Source organism: Aythya marila (genome assembly GCF_965140915.1).
Source record: "Aythya marila genome assembly, chromosome: 34".
In the NCBI taxonomy this organism is placed as follows: Eukaryota; Metazoa; Chordata; class Aves; order Anseriformes; family Anatidae; genus Aythya; species Aythya marila.
Genome location: NC_139075.1, coordinates 633,195 through 650,831, shown reverse-complemented (window position 1 = coordinate 650,831; position 17,637 = coordinate 633,195). Strand labels below are relative to the sequence as shown.

General features: G+C 39.1%; 1 protein-coding gene across 1 annotated transcript; it reads left to right on the top strand.

Annotated features, from left to right (window-relative positions):
- Positions 1 to 2,690: 2,690 nt before the first annotated feature.
- On the top strand, positions 2,691 to 17,199 carry LOC309889286 (butyrophilin subfamily 2 member A1-like; the record flags this gene model as incomplete). The annotated part of the gene is made up of 13 exons (XM_082782051.1): positions 2,691 to 2,769; positions 4,058 to 4,408; positions 5,542 to 5,826; positions 7,190 to 7,288; positions 7,677 to 7,703; positions 8,763 to 8,789; positions 9,386 to 9,412; positions 9,893 to 9,919; positions 10,748 to 10,774; positions 11,931 to 11,951; positions 13,090 to 13,116; positions 13,637 to 14,121; positions 17,050 to 17,199. The coding sequence occupies 13 exons, from the start codon at positions 2,691 to 2,693 to the stop codon at positions 17,197 to 17,199; spliced, it is 1,632 nt and encodes a 543-aa protein (XP_082638177.1).
- Between the last annotated feature and the right edge of the window lie 438 nt (positions 17,200 to 17,637).

Genomic DNA, 17,637 nt, shown 5'->3' with positions numbered 1-17,637 from the left:
TTCACACATTTTCTCATTCCTCTGCCATTTGCTGTGGCACAGCAGTTATTTCCCTTTCTTAAATATCCTATCACAGAGAGAAAACAAGTGTTAAGTCCTTGGCTTGGCTCTGGGCCTTTTGGAGTCATTAGGAACTGGATCTTCTCTAACATGGGGCAGCTTCTTGAGTATTGTTGCAGATGCCATTTGCTACCATAGTGTTGCCACATAAGCCCAATATACCTGTTCTTTATGGTCATCCTGGGCTTCATCATTCAGGAGGTTCATTTTCAAGCAAGTTCCTTTGTGGTTTCTCCAGCTTTGCCTCTGGAAAGATGTTTTTAAGCATCACTTATGCTTCTTCAAAAGTCTCCCTTCCTAAGTGTCTGTAGGATTTACTACAAATTCAGTGGTGTTTCATGCCCTGGTATAAAGATAAAAAATATGTTTTTCTTTAGTTTTCTTGGAGGGTGCTTGAAAGTGGGTCCAGTAGTACTGAGTGAAATCCAACCTGAGTGATGATGATATTCCTGCACCTTTTATAAAATGTGCCCGAGGAGGTTCCTGGGGTGTTCTTTTAATAAATTTAATTTAATTTCCCCAGTAAGCATTTCAGCTAACAAAAGAACTTCAGCTATGCAGTTACTGCAGAGAAATTGATTCTGAATGTAGCCATACTTAAATTAATTCCATTGGTATAGTACAAATCTATGTCTTTCTTTTGAGAAATAAGCAACTCTTTTTTTCACAGACCTTACAGAAACTTTGTATCTCTGGGAAACTACACTGCTTAATCAAATTTGGTTAGAAACAATTGTGTTTCTAGCTTCAAAAATCAGAAGGATGAAGGAGATTGGCACACTTTGCCCACATAAACTTGTTTTCCAGTTATGTTTTTGTTTAAATAAATAAATAAATAATAATACATATAATATAAAATAATAATAATAAAATCTGGAGTAAAGTTAATAAGCTATTTGGATGACATTTTCAGTCAACAGTAGTTCTTGTATTTCCATGATGGAAAACAGGAAATATGGAAAGAAGCTTCCCCCCAAAGCAAAACAAAATAAAACAAACAAAAAAACCTTTCTGTTCTACTGCCGCACATAACAGTTCTAGGGCATAAGTTTTTCAGGAATCTTCTATACAATCTGGATATAGAAAGAGAAAAAGCAGTCTTGTCCTGAGAACACTTGTTGACAGGATGACCACCAGTCAGGAAAGCTGAAGTATAAAAACGGGAAGAAAGTTCAACTGAAATTGTTAAATTGTTTCCTGATCTTGAACAGGACACAAGAAGACCTGTGTGAGAGAAAAATGATAGAATCATAGTATCATAATACTAGCAAGATCCAGATATGTCTGCAAACAGAGGGCAATACTTAAGCATGTGGTGAAAATGAAGGGAAGGGAAGGGAAGGGAAGGGAAGGGAAGGGAAGGGAAGGGAAGGGAAGGGAAGGGAAGGGAAGGGAAGGGAAGGGAAGGGAAGGGAAGGGAAGGGAAGGGAAGGGAAGGGAAGGGAAGGGAAGGGAAGGGAAGGGAAGGGAAGGGAAGGGAAGGGAAGGGAAGGGAAGGGAAGGGAAGGGAAAACATGATGTACTAACTTGTTCATTACATACTTCTAAGTCTTATTTTAAATGATGGTTGCTAAGAGAACCAATTTGCATAGAAGCGCAAGGAGGAATATCCCCATCTTGTTTCACTTGTTTCATTGATCTCTATACTTGTTCAGTATAGAGATCAATTGGGAAGAATGAAGCTATTTCGGTGCTTCAGCATGAATTTTGACATTAACCTTTTCCCCAATCAGGCTGGTCAAGCCCCTCTAGCCCTATTGGATGTTGAAAATGCAATCACAAGTTTCAGTGGTAATAAAGATATGAGGACAAAGGTGCACCATAACCAACCCCCCTACAGAAGTCTTAAGGTTCTTACTATTCAGGTAAGAGATTATATTTTCACTAAATCCATAAAGAAAAATCCCCTGCGTCTACAATAATACTTGAATTAACTGCTGTGGATTTAACAGGTTGCACTGACAGGAATGAACCTGCCTGATGTAGTATGCTGTAAGCATGCTGAGCACAGATTTGTTCGGTGGTGACTTAGAAAATCAAGATCTTTGGAGGAAGCTGAAAAAAGCCACATGTATTAAATCACAAGTTTTTTTTTTTTTTTTTTAAATTCTGATGGAATTCAATAGGGAGATTAGTATAGTAACATTTTTTTTCCCCTAGGAATTTATCCACAGGGGTAGTTTTATTTTGTTTTGTTTTGTTTTTCATTAAGAAAGAAAGAATAAAAAAAGAGCAGTTTGCTAGTATCAAAAGACAAAATGAAATACTTTTAACACCTAACTGAAAGGAAGAAAAAAAATATGCTGGTGAAGGCAATAGAGTTTCTGGAAGACAAAGGTAAATATGGACAACTGAAGAGAGCAGGCAAGAAGTATATTTCTTTTGCACCATTTAGTGTAGGTGGTTAAATTTAATAGGGAGATGTCTAAAGCAAAAATGCCTTGCAATCTTCTTTGCCTTTAACATCTGAATTAAATTGTCTGAATCTTTATTCATGTATTTTCCTATAGTGTTACATGTGCATTTATGCTTGTTATTTTGCATTGAACATGTGAAGAGAGCAAAGGAGTCACACAGGAGTTTCATCTGGAAGCTTTAGTTTTGGTCCTGTTGATGATTAGGAAACCAGCATGATGATGGGTTCCACCCTTCAGTGGTTGACAGCTATTCACATACTGACTTTTCAACACGTATCATGCCTAATTACAGGTAAAAATAGTTCAACTTCAAATATATTTAATCAAACAGCTTAATTTTTTCCTCAGTTCACATAACTGTAAAAGTAAAAAATAATAAGTCTGCATCTTCTATTTCCTTTTAACTTGGATGACATCAGAGACTTAAAATACACAAGTATGACCCTGGTACAGTCTGGTTTGTGTTAAGGTTGAGACCTTAAGGTCTGAGACCTCTGTGTAGGCTGGAAAACAAGATCAGGCAGAAGGAGACTTATAACCCTCAAAACAGGTGAATGGATACCAGGTGGGATGTTCCAGAGTAATTCAGTACTAGACAACCAGGTGTAGCCAAATAAATTATGCCCAAGATTTTCAGTTTAGTTCATAGATTTATCTGGTTATGTTTAGTTCTCAACAAGTAGGTGTTGGCATGCAAGCTCAGCATCTAGGACACAATTTATTGTCCATGTAATGGAATACACTGGTATTTTAGACAGTGTAGAGTTCTATTCTTGCTTTTTGATGCTCCAAAAAATCCCAGACTCAACATGTACCCTGAGTCACATCTACCAGTCCTGTATCTAGGGTACATCAGGGCATCAGGTATGGGTGTTAAAAACTCTGTCACAGCCAATGAACAGATTCACTGTCTACTGTAGGACGGATGGAAGAGAGTATTGACTAGATGTCCCCTGACTATGGTAAGAATGTAGTCAATTAAATAACTGACTGGAAGTCAGGTCAGTTGCAGATCTCAGTTTATTCAAAGATGGAAGCTTCACTTTTGGTTCTGTTGATGATTAGGAAGGTTGGGTGTCTGTTTTTAAGTGCTCAGTTCTGGACCTTAATCTAACTCCCTTTGTCTCTCACTTTGTCTCTCCTCTAGCTACTGCTTCACATGAGTGAAGATCTGTTGCAGGTCACATCTGCCAGCACCGTAGCACCATGTGAATGTGTTAGACACCCTATGACACTTCAATTTATAGAAAGTGCCATAGTCTGGGCAAATGAATCACACTTTTGTATTTCTTTTAGATAGATCCTGCATCCTGTATGAGACTTTTTGCAGTCGTCTCCTTTTTTTTTTTTTGTTTTCACCTTTTTTCCATGACTTCTCAATAGCCATCACTTAATGGCCATGAACTTACTTAAGTTCATGTTCAAAGTACTGAAACTCCATGAGCCTCAGATGATATGAACATTATTCATCTAAGTTCTCTGCCATATTATCTGATGCACTTGTCTGTCATTGTCTGTTGTACTGCCATGTAAAATGTGATATAGGCAAACAAAACAACTGTTATTTTATCTCTACACAGATCAATTTATTAGCTATCCTCATAATAGTTCAGTCATTGGAGTCATCGGAGAAGGAGTGGTTCTGCCTTGCTATGTGGTAGCAGAGAACTTTCCTGAGATATTCTCTGTCCAGTGGATATTTAATGAACAGTCTCAAAAAATACCTGTGAGCACATATGATGGAAAAACTCAAAAGGAAAAGCAAGATGAGAGATATCAAGGCAGAACAGAATTCTTTCATAGTGAATTTGGGGCAGGAAACATGTCTCTGCTCTTGAAGAACATCAGGAGTTCTGACAAGGGATCATATACTTGCGTGGTCTCTTTCAACGATGAGTACCATGATGTGTTAATTGAACTGAAAGTAGCAGGTCAGTAGCAATTCTCTCTCACTTTATTCAAAGATGAAACACTGAACAGAGACATATATATCCATCACTGACTGAGGAAAATATAATTTTAATATAATTTGACGGATGAACTCTCCTCATGTAAGAATGTGTTTTATTTGAGTTAACTTTCTCTCATTTAATGCGTACATCAGATTATTTGAGGTAAGATTTAGCTCCAGCTTGAGATACCTGCATTCAGGTAGCCAAACACTTGCATCTGTATGTGACTTGGGAGTACAACCTCCCTCCAAACTCAATGGAAGCCTAGAGTTCAGGGAACTCTGCAGTTATCCAGATACATTTAGGTTTCTACCATGCAATTGACCATTTATGATCTTATTGCCCAGGCTCTCTCTATGGTCAGTATAATCACTTGGTTCCATCCCAATATCTCACTGCTTCCCTTGCTGTTCGTACACAGCAGGAAAACAAATTAGCGGGTAAGTCTTCACTGCTCGTATTTCCATTTCAGTACATTAATAGACACCATCTTCATGGGTAGCTTTTGTTAATGTGGTTTGCTTTGAATTGGACACATTTCTTCCTGTTATACAGAAGCTAATTTCTGCTAAATAGCTGTAGTGACATTTCACATTGCAGCCAAATTTTTCAGATGTCTTCTTAGCTAATTTGAGATGAAACAAAAGTTTAACATCTAAGTAACACTGCACGTTAGTCATCTGAGTTCCTGATTATAAATTTTAAGACTTATTTATTTATTTATTTATTTATTTTTCACTGCAGACTTCATTAGTGCTATGTCAGTAGAAATGTATTTGAAATAACTAGCCTAATCCTCTAATACATTCCACTGGTAACATCATTCAGGAATAGCAGTCCCTAGCTAGCCCTGTCTACCATAATCTCCATTAAGTCAGTCCTTATTTTTAATCTGAAAGTTACTGAATTGTTAACCATGAAGCAAGTAACTTCAGGGCCCAAGTTTCTGTCAAAGTTCAAATTCAGAAAAGTCTTTCCATGTGCTTCCATACAAATATATATTTATATACACCCATATGTAAGTGTTGAATATGAGTGATGTCCTTATAAAACGGACAATTTCCCATTCTCAGTAGTGTTTGAAATAGAGAATACTTATGTTTTTTCCTTAGCTAAAGGTAGTGTGCCTTCCATTTCCCTGAGAAGTTACATGAAACAGAGCATTGGCCTCACCTGCCATGCAGATGGATGGTTTCCTAAACCTGAGGTGATTTGGCTGGATGGCCAAGGACAGGTGCGGAAGGAACAATCGACCACAAAGATGATGATGATGCCTTCAGGCCTTTACAGAGTCATAACTTCCATGAACCTAAAGCCCGGATCTGACATGGAAGTCTCCTGCAGGATAGTCAATAATCTGCTAAAGACAATGAGTGAGTCCAGAATTCTGATTTCAGGTGAGTGAGCACAATAGTCACCTGTTTGTAAGATTAAAAAGATAGACAAACTGATATAAGTCCTGTTTTTATGTTGTGAGATAGCCTGAAAAAGTAGTCCCAGAACGAGTACTGGAAAAAGTTCATGAGAACTGCAGTCTTCCTACCCCTTTATTTCTAGTTTACTACACAACTATCAATTGTATCCAATAAATCATTTTCTTCTTCAAAGAAGGGCCCAGATACTTTCTATGTTCCCTTCTTCAGATTTAGGGCAGTCAACTACTGGAGCTGAATTAAAATTAATTAAAAATCCATCTGTATGCACATTTGAAAAGGACATATTTCCTTAGCTACAGCTGAATGCTCCACAGGATTTCATTATCCAGAAATATGTTACCTGGCAATTTAACAAGGCGTGCACATGTGGTTTTCATGTTAGCCCATAGCTAAAATAAAATAAATAATAAAAATATATAGTCAGAAGAATTAATATGATAGTTTCAATACCTCATAAATATTTTTATTCTATGTGTTTATCTTTGCTGTTTTAAACATGTACATTACTGTGTAATCATTATAAGGTGGATATAATGTCATGCTTCCCTGCACTCTGTAGCACTGAATACATCTCTTTTTCCTGGGTATATAGACAGGTATCAGGTAGTGTCAAGATAGGGTTTGACCCCCAAAAGAACTTCACCAACCCAAAAGCCAATGTGTAGGCTGGAAAGGGAACTAGAGAGAAGCATAGTGCTCTTGAAGAAGTGAGTAAACTCCCTTATACGATGGCATTAAGAAATAATATAACACTGAATGTGGAGATACCTGTAATGAGACAATAGGAATCAACATAATAGAGAACTGTCTTAAATGTTATTCTTCCTGACTTATGCATCTTAGTTTGCAGGATGTGTCAGATATTAATTTCTCAAATATATTCAGAGTGAGTGTGTCTCTAATTGCCCAGGGGTGATGGTTTCTTCCTTCTTTCCATCACTTGCTTTATACTCAGTTTATTATGAAGTGCAACACACCCATGGAAAAATAAAAATAAAAATAGAAAATGAGAGACAGTACAGCTATTTTTCTTGTCTTTCTTGTCTTTCATGAACTGTGCAAACCTGTCTACCTATCTCAAACATCTCCTTCATACTTTCAAATCTGGTACCCACAGAAAGAATATCCCCAATTTACTTCTGAGGGAGAGTTTGAATTTGAATTTGATTCTTCCTGAATGTTGTTCTTTAGCAACATTACCAGGAAAATTCAAGCAAAATACAATTTCATCATCTCCTCAGATGTATTGGCTAAAACCTGAGTTACAATTATCTTTATATTTTACTCATTAATACAATACAACTCGTTTTGGTCATTTTTACAGAGATTTTCTTTCCCTCCATTTCAAAATGGCTGATTGTCCACCTGGTAATTTTATGTTTTATCACGGTCCTAATCTCCACTGTATTTTGTAAGCTGAGAAGTAAGTATTTCTTCCTATGTTTTATCAGTCAAAGTATAGAAATATCACAACAGTTCATATTGAAATCTATGATTGTAATAAAAGCACACAATCAAAATCACCAGTAATTATTAAATAACTGTATTCAGGAAATGGAACAAAAAAGGTGTGGGAAAGAACATGGGCTTAACAAGGAGGAATGCAAATTGAATGTCCTTAGGTCAGACAGTTTCAGGTTTGACAAGTGTACCTCTGTGAGCTAAACTACTTGTAGGCCCCTTTCTGTAATTGGAGACATAAATCCAGAGAGTAACCAATGACATGTAACACAAAACACGGAACGGTTTACCCTCAGTATTACTCTACAGAAATAGTGGAATTTTGTTTATTTGTTTGTTTTGTTAACCAGGTAACTACAAGAAAACAATTAAATCAGGTAAGAAATAAAGATGACGATTATGACAGTTACGATACTTTGTAGAGTGTATGTGTTATTAGAACTTAACTAGAATAAATATTAAGGGACTAATTAGAAATCTTAGTTATAGACAAGTGTTTTATAGCTTTCCACTTACTTTTGTACCACACTGCAATAATACCCTGCACTAGCTTTTTCATCTGTGCTTTGTAAACAGTCTGCTTCAAAGGAGCTGACTGGCATTCCCTGCCATCTCAATCATATCGAAGATCCCTGTTTAATCATTCAAGAGTTAATTAAAGTATCATAATAATTCCTCCACATCGTTAAAGGAGAAAAAAAAAATAATAATAATGAAACCCCAAACTAACAGCAATTCAAGGATCCAAACCAAGGCCTTCCAGAATACTTTACATGCAAGAAGCAAGTTTTCTTTGACTATGTCTAGTTGGTGTTCATGAGCTATATCTGTACTTAAAAATATACTTGAGTATCCACAGTCAAACTACCTGTTAGCAATAGCCCCAGGCTCATGCTGTCACACAGAAAAAAACTGCTTATTGTTTGGGAGAGAACTAATAGACTCATGCCATAAACATACCAGGGTCTATTCTAACAAAAGGATTGAATGAACAATTCTATCCTGAGGTACTTGTGGTCCCTGACTGCTCCCTGACATAACTGACAATTGAGGCTAGAGATATCCATTGATCCACTGATCAGAAAATATCCATTGATCAGAAAATATGTATTCCCAGTCTATGAACCTTAGTTGGGCATCAGTTGTGACAAACGATACCTAGGGAGGACCGAGTGTCTCAAGATGTTATCTTGTTATTTTATTTGTTGTTGAACTCCATTAGAAATGAAGCAAGGCTAAAAAAAAAAAAAATAATTAAAAAAATAAAAAATAAAAAGTTCTCTGGAAGAATAAGAAGCCTTGGGAAATTTAATTTATTAGGTTAAATTAAATTCAAGTTTGAACCTCAATTATTTCTGTTCACACATGAATATTGTAGGGTAAGTGAAGCTTACATGAATAACTACAATTATGATCCAATTTCTTTTGTTTTTCAGTGAAAACGAAGATGAAGATGGAAGAAGGTAAAACCTCTTTGCTTTTGAAATTATGTTAGGCTGTTCAGAAGTCTGAAAGATATAAATTCAGGGAAACAATATTCGAATGCACGTTGATTTTCAAAACAGTAATTGTGGAGTAGTAGCCCTTTTCAATGCTATATCCAATGTTTCAATGGATATCCACTGGGAGCATGGATTCACCTATAAGAGACCAGAGCCCTTTTAGAGTGACACCTACATGCCACGTGGGATACCCCAGGGCATCTCAAATGTTCTAGGTGTCTATGCATCTGAATACCCCTCTTAAATTGGTCAATTAAGGCATAATCTGAACAGGTTTTGAAGGAAGATATGTACCAGCAGCACAAACATGTCTTGTTTCTACCCTGTTTAAAAAAATAAGTTATCAAAATAAAATAAGGTTGAAATTTAGTGATACATTCATGGGTTATATTGTTGGCCTTACACCTACTTAAAGCAGTTAACAGTGCAATGAAAGCAGCCAAGCTTCAAGGATACATATACTATATGGTTTTACAGTTTGTGTATTTACATTTTTGAGCTCATTCAGCAACTCTATCACAGAGATTACACTGATATCTGTGTATTGTCTTTTCTAGAAAATGAACAACTGAAGTCAATGTTAGGTAAGATGTTTTTGTTGTTGCTGTTGTTCATTGCATATAAAACCTATGTATTGAAGACATGCCTGTTTGGGGGAATTTCTGTTTCTTTTTTTGTTAGTTGATTTTGGTCTGATTATTGGTCTTGATAGTATTCTTTAATGTGCTTACACATTTAAAATTAGACACAAGACTCAACTAAAAGAATTATTTTCATGTGAAAATCTCCAGACACAATCTGACACATTTACTTTACTTTTTTTTAAAATTAATTAATTAATTTATTTATTTTTAAAAGAAGATAAATGTTGTGTGCTAATCTGTAAAATATTTGAAAAGAACGTGTGTTTTTCACAGAAGTGATACATGTTTAAAGTGAAGACTCATGGAAAGTCCATATATATAAAGTACAAAAGTTCTCTTGGTAACTTTTAACTTCCAGCTGTCATCCAATAACTACTCCATTTCTGTTATTTCTTTCATTCTATGTGCCGAACTGTTTAGAACAAGAGAAAGCCACAAATCGTAGAGGTAAATCTAATTTTCTTAAAAAAAAAAAATCATTGAGAATGGATGCAGTCAAGCCACAATGAAATAACCTGCTTTATATAGTTAGTTTGGTTTTAGTCTGAATAGCTTCTCAGAAATGTTTTCAGAGGTGCTTACATGGGAAAAGGATGGATGATATTTACCTCTGCCTCTATGTGCAGGAACTGTTGTACCAGTGCTATTGCCCTGCTCATGGTCCACTTACCTCCCTCTAAGGTTATTTCTCTTCCCTATGGTTTCACCTGAAAACAACTACAAATTTCTGTTCAGCTTTCTTATTCTATTCTTCCCCTCTTCTCATGTTAGAAGGAAAAACAAAAATAACAAACAAACAAACAAACAAAAAACCAACTAATTACTTGTATGACTTTTTATCAGGGAATGTAGTGACAGGACAAGAATTAATGGTTTTAAACTAAAAGAGGTTGGGTTTAGATTAGATGTTAGGAAGAAATTATTTCCTGTGAGGGTGGTTAGGCACTGGAAGAGGTTGCCCAGAGAAGTTGTGGGTTCCCCATCCCTGGAAGTGTTTAAGACTGAGTTGGATGCGGCTTTGAGTAACCTGTTCTACTGGGAGGTGTCCCTGTCCATGGCAGGGGGGTTGTAGCTAGATGATCTTTCAGATCTTTTCTAACTAAAACCTTTCAGTGGTTCTATGATTCTCAGTTTAATGACAGAAGTCTCCCATGTAATTATATGCACTGTTCCCAGAATGAACAGCTGGGGATATAATTCTACTATCTTTCTTACAAATATTTGCTGTTGTTTCCTTGAATTTTTACATCAGTCATTTATGCTCTTCTCTTTTAGCAAAATCAAAACTCAAAGACCACTTTGGTAAGACAAAACTTCTTATATAAATGTTATGTTCCTGTCAAGCTTAGAAACAATAATCCAGGTCTTCAGTTGAGTGTGTCTATGCCATCCCTGAATGTGAAACTGAAAAAAATAAGGTGAAACATCCACCTATGAGATTCTGTCCCTTCCATTAAAAAATATCCCCCCTGGGTTCCTCTTCTGCTGCTTTACACTGTGACTAGACTAGGCCTCACTTTCTTGCTCACAAGATTTTGTTGCCCAACTTCACAACAAAGCTATAACTAACACAGATAACTAATGGGTTTTATCCTAGAGAAAATGCACCACATTTCCTCCCAGTCATCTAAAACAGCCCTCTACTTGAATGTGCTCTAGAAGGCTTATAAAGCACAAGCAGCTGGAGTAATCTTCACTGCTGTGGGGCTAATCCTTTTTCTAGAGAGCAAGAGAGATCAGTTCCAATGTCTTCTGGTGAAGCAGCAAACAAACAACCTAAACAAATCATTCTTCATGAAGGATTCCCACAGCCAGGCTTTTAGGCAGGAGGCAGAGTATTCTGTTATACTTTTGACCTTCTCCATTTGGAAGAATATGTTCCAGGAATGTAAGAAAATCCTGGGCCTGTAGCTGTAGGGAGCTGAATTTAGGTTCAGTTGGGTCCAGGATGTCCACAAAACAAACTGACAGCTCATCACAAAGTAGAGAAACCCTTCTAGGTAAAAGCCAGACATTTTTTTTTCCTTCTAAAAAAGTCAGATAGTGTTATTATAAGAGCCATTAGGACACACAGGTACATCCAGGGTCAAACACATAGTAGAGAAATGGACTTTCCTGAGAGCACACTGAAACACAAAGATAAAATCAGAATTTCCCTGAAATGATCCCATCTAGGCTGTCCCTCAGCTGGCTCCCAGCTTCTCTGCTAAAAGACAGGCCAAGCTCTATCCCAGGTCTAGTGTGTAAATGTAGAGCTGATGGAATCTGGAGGATAAACTCTGTGTTCTTCACCTTAGACCACTGACACTGGTATTGAAATAAAATGAATAAAAATGTTTCTCACCAGGTTTCAGATTTTTTTCCTTTTCTGTATTTTGGTGTTGTCCTATTTAGTAAAACTTTTGTGAAAAGGGAAGAAGAAAAAAAATGTAGTGACAGGAATATCTTTCCCTTCCAGGTCAACTGAAAGCTGAGCTGGGTAAGTCATAAAAACTGCTAATAACCAGAAGAATTTGTGAGTGAAGAGAAGAAAAGGCAAAACTGATGGAGAATCAGAGATGAATTGTACATGAGTAGTCTTCTCAGTATTTTAGTTTGAGAAGTATTGTGGTGGCTTCACCCAGCAGCGCAGACGAACACACAACTGCTCTCCACCACAACTGCTCTCTCACTCCCCAAAGTGAAAGGGAGAGCAAATACAATGAAAAGGGCTCAAGGTTTGATTGCCCAACAGTTATTGCCACAGGCAAAACAGACACAGCATAGGGGGATTAATGAAATTTAATACCTATTACTAAGAGGCTAGAGCAGTGAGAAACAAACAAACAAAACCTAAGAACACCTTCCCCCGTTCTATCCCCTTCTACCTCTTCCCCTGAACAGTGCAGAGGAGTGAAGAATGAGGGTTACAGTAGTCCATGACATTTTGTATCCCCCCACCCCTTCATGGTCTCTTTCTCTCCCCTGCTCCAATGTGGGGTCCCTCCCACAGGATGCCATCCTTCCCAAACTGATCCTACATGGCCTTCCCACAGGCAGCAGCTCTTCAGGATCTGCTCTAACACGGGTCACCCATGGGCAGCAGCTCCCCTCCAGGTCCCCTGCTCCTGTATGGGCTCCTCTCCACAGGCTGCAGCTCTGGCCCAGGGCCTGCTCCTGCAGGGACTTTCTGTGGGCCACAGCCTCCTTCAGGCCACTGCCACCTGCTCCACCAAGGGCTCCTCCACAGGCTGCAGCATGGAGATCTGCTCCATGTGGCACCCATGGGTGCAGGGGGACAGCCTGCTCCACCAGGGGATTCTCCACAGGCCACAGGGTAGCTTGTGCTGCATGCCTGGAGCACCTCCTGCCCTCCTGCTGCACTGATCTTGGTGTCTCAGTCTCACAGAGTGATACGCTCTCACAGAGGTGCTAAAAACATTGCTTATTGGCTTGGCACTGTCCTTTTGGATCTCCCTGAAACTGTCTCTTATCTAACATGGGGCAGCTTCTGGACTCTTCTCATAGACGCCATCCCTGCAGTCCCCCACTACCAAAACCTTTCTATGTAAACCCAATATAAGTATCTAGCTGCCTAATAGGATGTTACAACCCTACTGTCTCTTACCTTTCTGCAGATTTCTGGGAAGCCCGGAGCCATGCAGGTAATTCAACAGGAAAAAAGGGTGTGAAAAGTGTTTTTCCATCTGTCCAAGTTACCCTGAAATGACAATGCCATGACTTTAGAAACTGGTAGGCTGAGCTGGAGTCACAGGGACCTGCCATCACCTGGGTTGGTTAAAAGGAAATTATACTGGGATGGGCAATTTGGAAGACTGAGAAAAGCAGTTGCTAAGAAGTATCAAAGGGTAGGGTGTAGGCACCATTCCAGAGGAGATGGACGGTAACAAGGAAAAGAGAGACAAATTTATTATGAAGTGAGTGAAGAGAGAGAAAGAGTCACCTGGACTTACACTCCAAGAGAGTACATGGCTATGAGAGATTGAAAGGTGCCTGTTGGTTCCTCAGTGACTGTTGCATGCCCTGTTTTGGGGGAATGTTTCAATTCGTTGTTGAATCACACGAGGACTGCTCAGACCCTCAAAGATTTCAGCCCATAGTCCCCTACAGAGACAGGTCCCTGAGTGGCTCTGTTCACTGGATTCTTCTTGTTTTCTCCTCCAGTTTTCATTGATGTGACTCCTGACTGCCGAGTCCTAGAGCTCCCAGTGCCGGGGACTCCAAAAGTTGAGGACACCTCATCTGAGCCTGCTGGCCTGAGCAGTCCCTCCACAGTCCCTGTTCTGGTGGGGAAGGAAGGGTTTGCATCTGGGAAACACTACTGGGAGGTGGAGGTGGACCAGCAGCAGGACTGGGTGCTGGGGGTGGTGAGGGAGAAAGAGAGGCAAGAGGAGGAAGGGACAAATGCTGGTGAGGACTTCTGGGCTCTGCACAGATCCCAGGGAGAGTTATTCTCTAGCAAAGGAAACAGCAAGATTGAGAAGAAGAATATGAGTTGCTCAGTGATTGGTGTGCTTCTGGACTTGGAGGAAGCACAAGTCAAATTTTATGAAGCAGAGCAGAAGAATATCATAGTGAAAATCCCTCTAAGCCTTGGAAAGCAACCTGCAGAAATATTTTACCCATTTTTACCTAAAGGAGAAGAAGGGGTAGTCACACCTGTTATCTGCCCAGTCTTAATCCCTGTCCCTTTGGAGACACTGTAGAAGGATAAGTTGAATCAAATAGCTTGTAGAGGCAAGGTTCTTTTCAATGTGTCAGAGTGGACGAGAGGAGAGACAACAATGTCTTAGGACATCAGTTCTTATCAAATCCAGAGAGCAGTACTGTGGAAAAAAACAGAAAAACCTGGAAAGAAGAAAAAAAAAAAAAAAAAGTTAATAATGAGGCAAAGATGTTGTGTCTAAAAGTAGAGAAAAAAAAAGTGAAGTTTGAAACAAAATATCTTTTAATATTATTTGTTCTCAACTAAGAGAACATGAGAAGCCTGTAATGACATTTTGGTGGAGCATATGTCAAGGATGTATTTGAATTCCAAGGCATGCATAAGGAATCACAGAAAAATGCACGATGGTAAGTACATGACAAAGAAAAAAAATTCTTAATTTTTTTTCTGAATGTTTTAAGAAGAATGAGTATGAAGAAAATCAAAGTTTTAATTATAAAAGAACATCAGAAATGTTGGATTATTCAGTTAATCCATTTAAATGAGTAGGATTATTAGAGGATTATTGCCTTCTGCTGTTTTAGAGGCCCTGTTGTTTTCTCTGTCATTTCGTGATCTGTGACATTGTTGGGTGATGGGTTTTTTTGTTTGTTTGGTTGTTGTTTGTTTGTTTTTCCATATCAACGTGTCTTTACTACTCATCCATGCAATCTTGAGCACTTGTGATGACTGGATGGAGATAACAATGCCCTGGCCAGTAGCTGCCTCACCAAAGAGGGATTACCCACTATTACTAGTGCAGTTGAAAAAGGAGTTAGGGTTCCCCCATTTAAGCTCTTAGATTTATGCATTTGTCTTTTACATGCAAATACTGTTTGACAGTTTCTCCAAGCTCCTGAAAGTGCAATATAACTGGGCATCAGTCAGCTGGTAATGAAAAATTGCATGTTACAGCACTACGTTTTCTATTGTATTGTTTTGTTTGTTTGATTGTTTATCTTAGCCAAGAGTTTTCTAATTCTTGCCTTTCAAATTCCTAAATACTGCTTGTAGAGTGTGAGTTTTTCGATGCTGAGTTGTTTACCACAACATGCATGCAACTTGTTTTAAAAGAAACCACAATGCTTTATTGAAGGTTCACGTTTGACACATAATGTCCAGCTGTTTTAGAGATGTGATGAGACAAAAGGGTGAAATTAATGGTCTGTAGAAGAAATCTACCAAGAGAATGGACAAAAAAAATGGGATTAAATGCCTGAAGGTCTCATGGAACATGGAAATATTGTGCGAAACCTTAAGAATATATTATATGTAAATATATCACAACATATGTAATATAACAATAACAATAACAAAACCAATAATAATAATATGTAAATTATATGTAAATATGGTATAATATGTATAGATAGTAAATAATAAATATGTTATATCTCTTGTTTATATATTATATCACTTGTTTTTTTATTTGATTTCATCTGTTTACACATTTTTGGTTTCATTTTGATGGGATGAGGGGTGTCACATTAAAAGGACACTTTTCAGAGTCCAGTATTTGCCTGTTTCAGAGCCCTGCTAAGAGCTTTCACTGAGACAGTCTCAGAAAGAGGAAAGTATTTGCAGTCCAACAGTTGCCAAGGACTTTCACTGAGGTCATTACACAAAGTTGAAACCTCTACTAGGTTTCCATTGAATACATGTCACTCCAAATTAGAGACAAGGATATAATGAAGAACAGTGTAAGATGCTTCGCAGTTGCTCTTCCCCTATCCACCAGTGCTGTAACCCTATGGTAGAAGGCCACCAGATTTGTCAGGCACAATCTGCCCTTAGTGGAGCCACGTGGGCTGTCACCAGTCACCTTCTGATTTCCCATGTGCCTCAGCACAGTTTCCAGGATTATCTGCTTCATCATCTTGCCAGGCACAGAGGTGAGACTGAAGGGCTTGCAGTTCCCCAGGTCTTCCTTTTTTACCTTTTCTAAAATGAGGGTTGTATTTCCACTCTTCCAGTCAATGAGAACTTCACTGCACTGCCACAACATCTCAAACAGTTCTCTGCCAGTTCCCTGAGGATCCGTAGATGCATCTCATCAAGTCCCAAGGACTTGTGCAAGTTCAGGTTCTTTAGATGGTCTCAAACCTGATCTTCTCCTACACTGGGCAGTTCTTTTTTCAAACAATCCCTGCCTTTGCCTTTTGGGGCCCAGGACACATGTCTTGAACTCTTGTCAGTGAGGACTGAGACGAAATAGTAATTAAGTACCTCAGCCCTCTGCATATCCCAGGTGACCAGGTCTCCCATTTCCTTCCAGACAGGGCCCATGAATTCCCTAGTCTTCCTTTTGTCACTGATGTATCTATAGAACCCTTCTTGTAGCAGCTGAAGTCCCTGGACAAATTTAATTCTATGAATGCTTTGGCTTTCCTAACCTGATGCCTGGCTGCTCGGACAATGTTGCTGTATCCCTCCCAGTTTATTTGTCTTTGCTCCTACTTGTGCACCCATGCAGGCCTCCTGGTGTTTTTGCCTGACTTCCTCTTTGCTGGGATGCATTGCTCCTGAGCTTGGGGGAAGTGATCCTTGAACATTAAGCAACTTTCTTGGGTCCCTCTTCCCTCCAGGGATTTGTCCCATGGCACTCTACCAGCCAGACCCCTGAAGAGGGCAAAGTCTGCTCTCCCAAAATCCAGGGTAGCAAGCTTGTTGTGTTCCCTCCTCACTGCCCTCTGGATCCTAAATGGTACCATTTCATGGTCACTGCAGCCAAGGCTGCTCTTGAGCTTCACACACCCCACCAGCCTCTCCTAGCTGGTGAGAATGAGATCCAGTGCAGCACCTCTCTTCATTGGCTCCTCTATCACCAGGAAAATGAAGCTAAGCTTTCTGTCAGCTCCTCATCTGTCCCCAGGCGGAGCTCCATGAACTCCAGCTGCTCATTGACATAGAGGGCATTGCCATCTCCCCTGTCTGTCCTCCTAAAGTGCCTGTATCCTTTGATTCCATCAATCCAGTCTTGGAAGCCACCCACTACGTCTTTATAGTATCAATGAGGTCATAGCCCTGCATCTGTAATTCTGTTTGTTCCCTGTGCTAGGTGAGCTAGCACAGAGACATTTAAATTGGGTCCATGATGAAGCTGCCTTACTAACTGGAGTAGCTGTAATGGCTGGAATTCCTTTGTGCTGCTTTTCAGGTGCCCTCTTGCTGATCTGTGACCCTTCTTCAGACTCTGGACATCTATTTTTAATACTGGCTTCAAGTTGGGAGGAGTATGATAGACAGAGGTTCTCATACCCTGGAAACTCTAGTTTTAAGCCCTCTTTACCAGATTGGCGAGCCTATCACCAGAAATGTTCTTCCCCTTATCTGACAGGTGGACCCCATCAGTCCCCATCAGACCAGGTTCCTCAAGGCAAGTCCTACTGTCTAAGTAGCTCTGTCTGTAGCACCAGTCCTGCATACCTCTGTTGATTTGTTGGATTTGACTGTCCCTTTC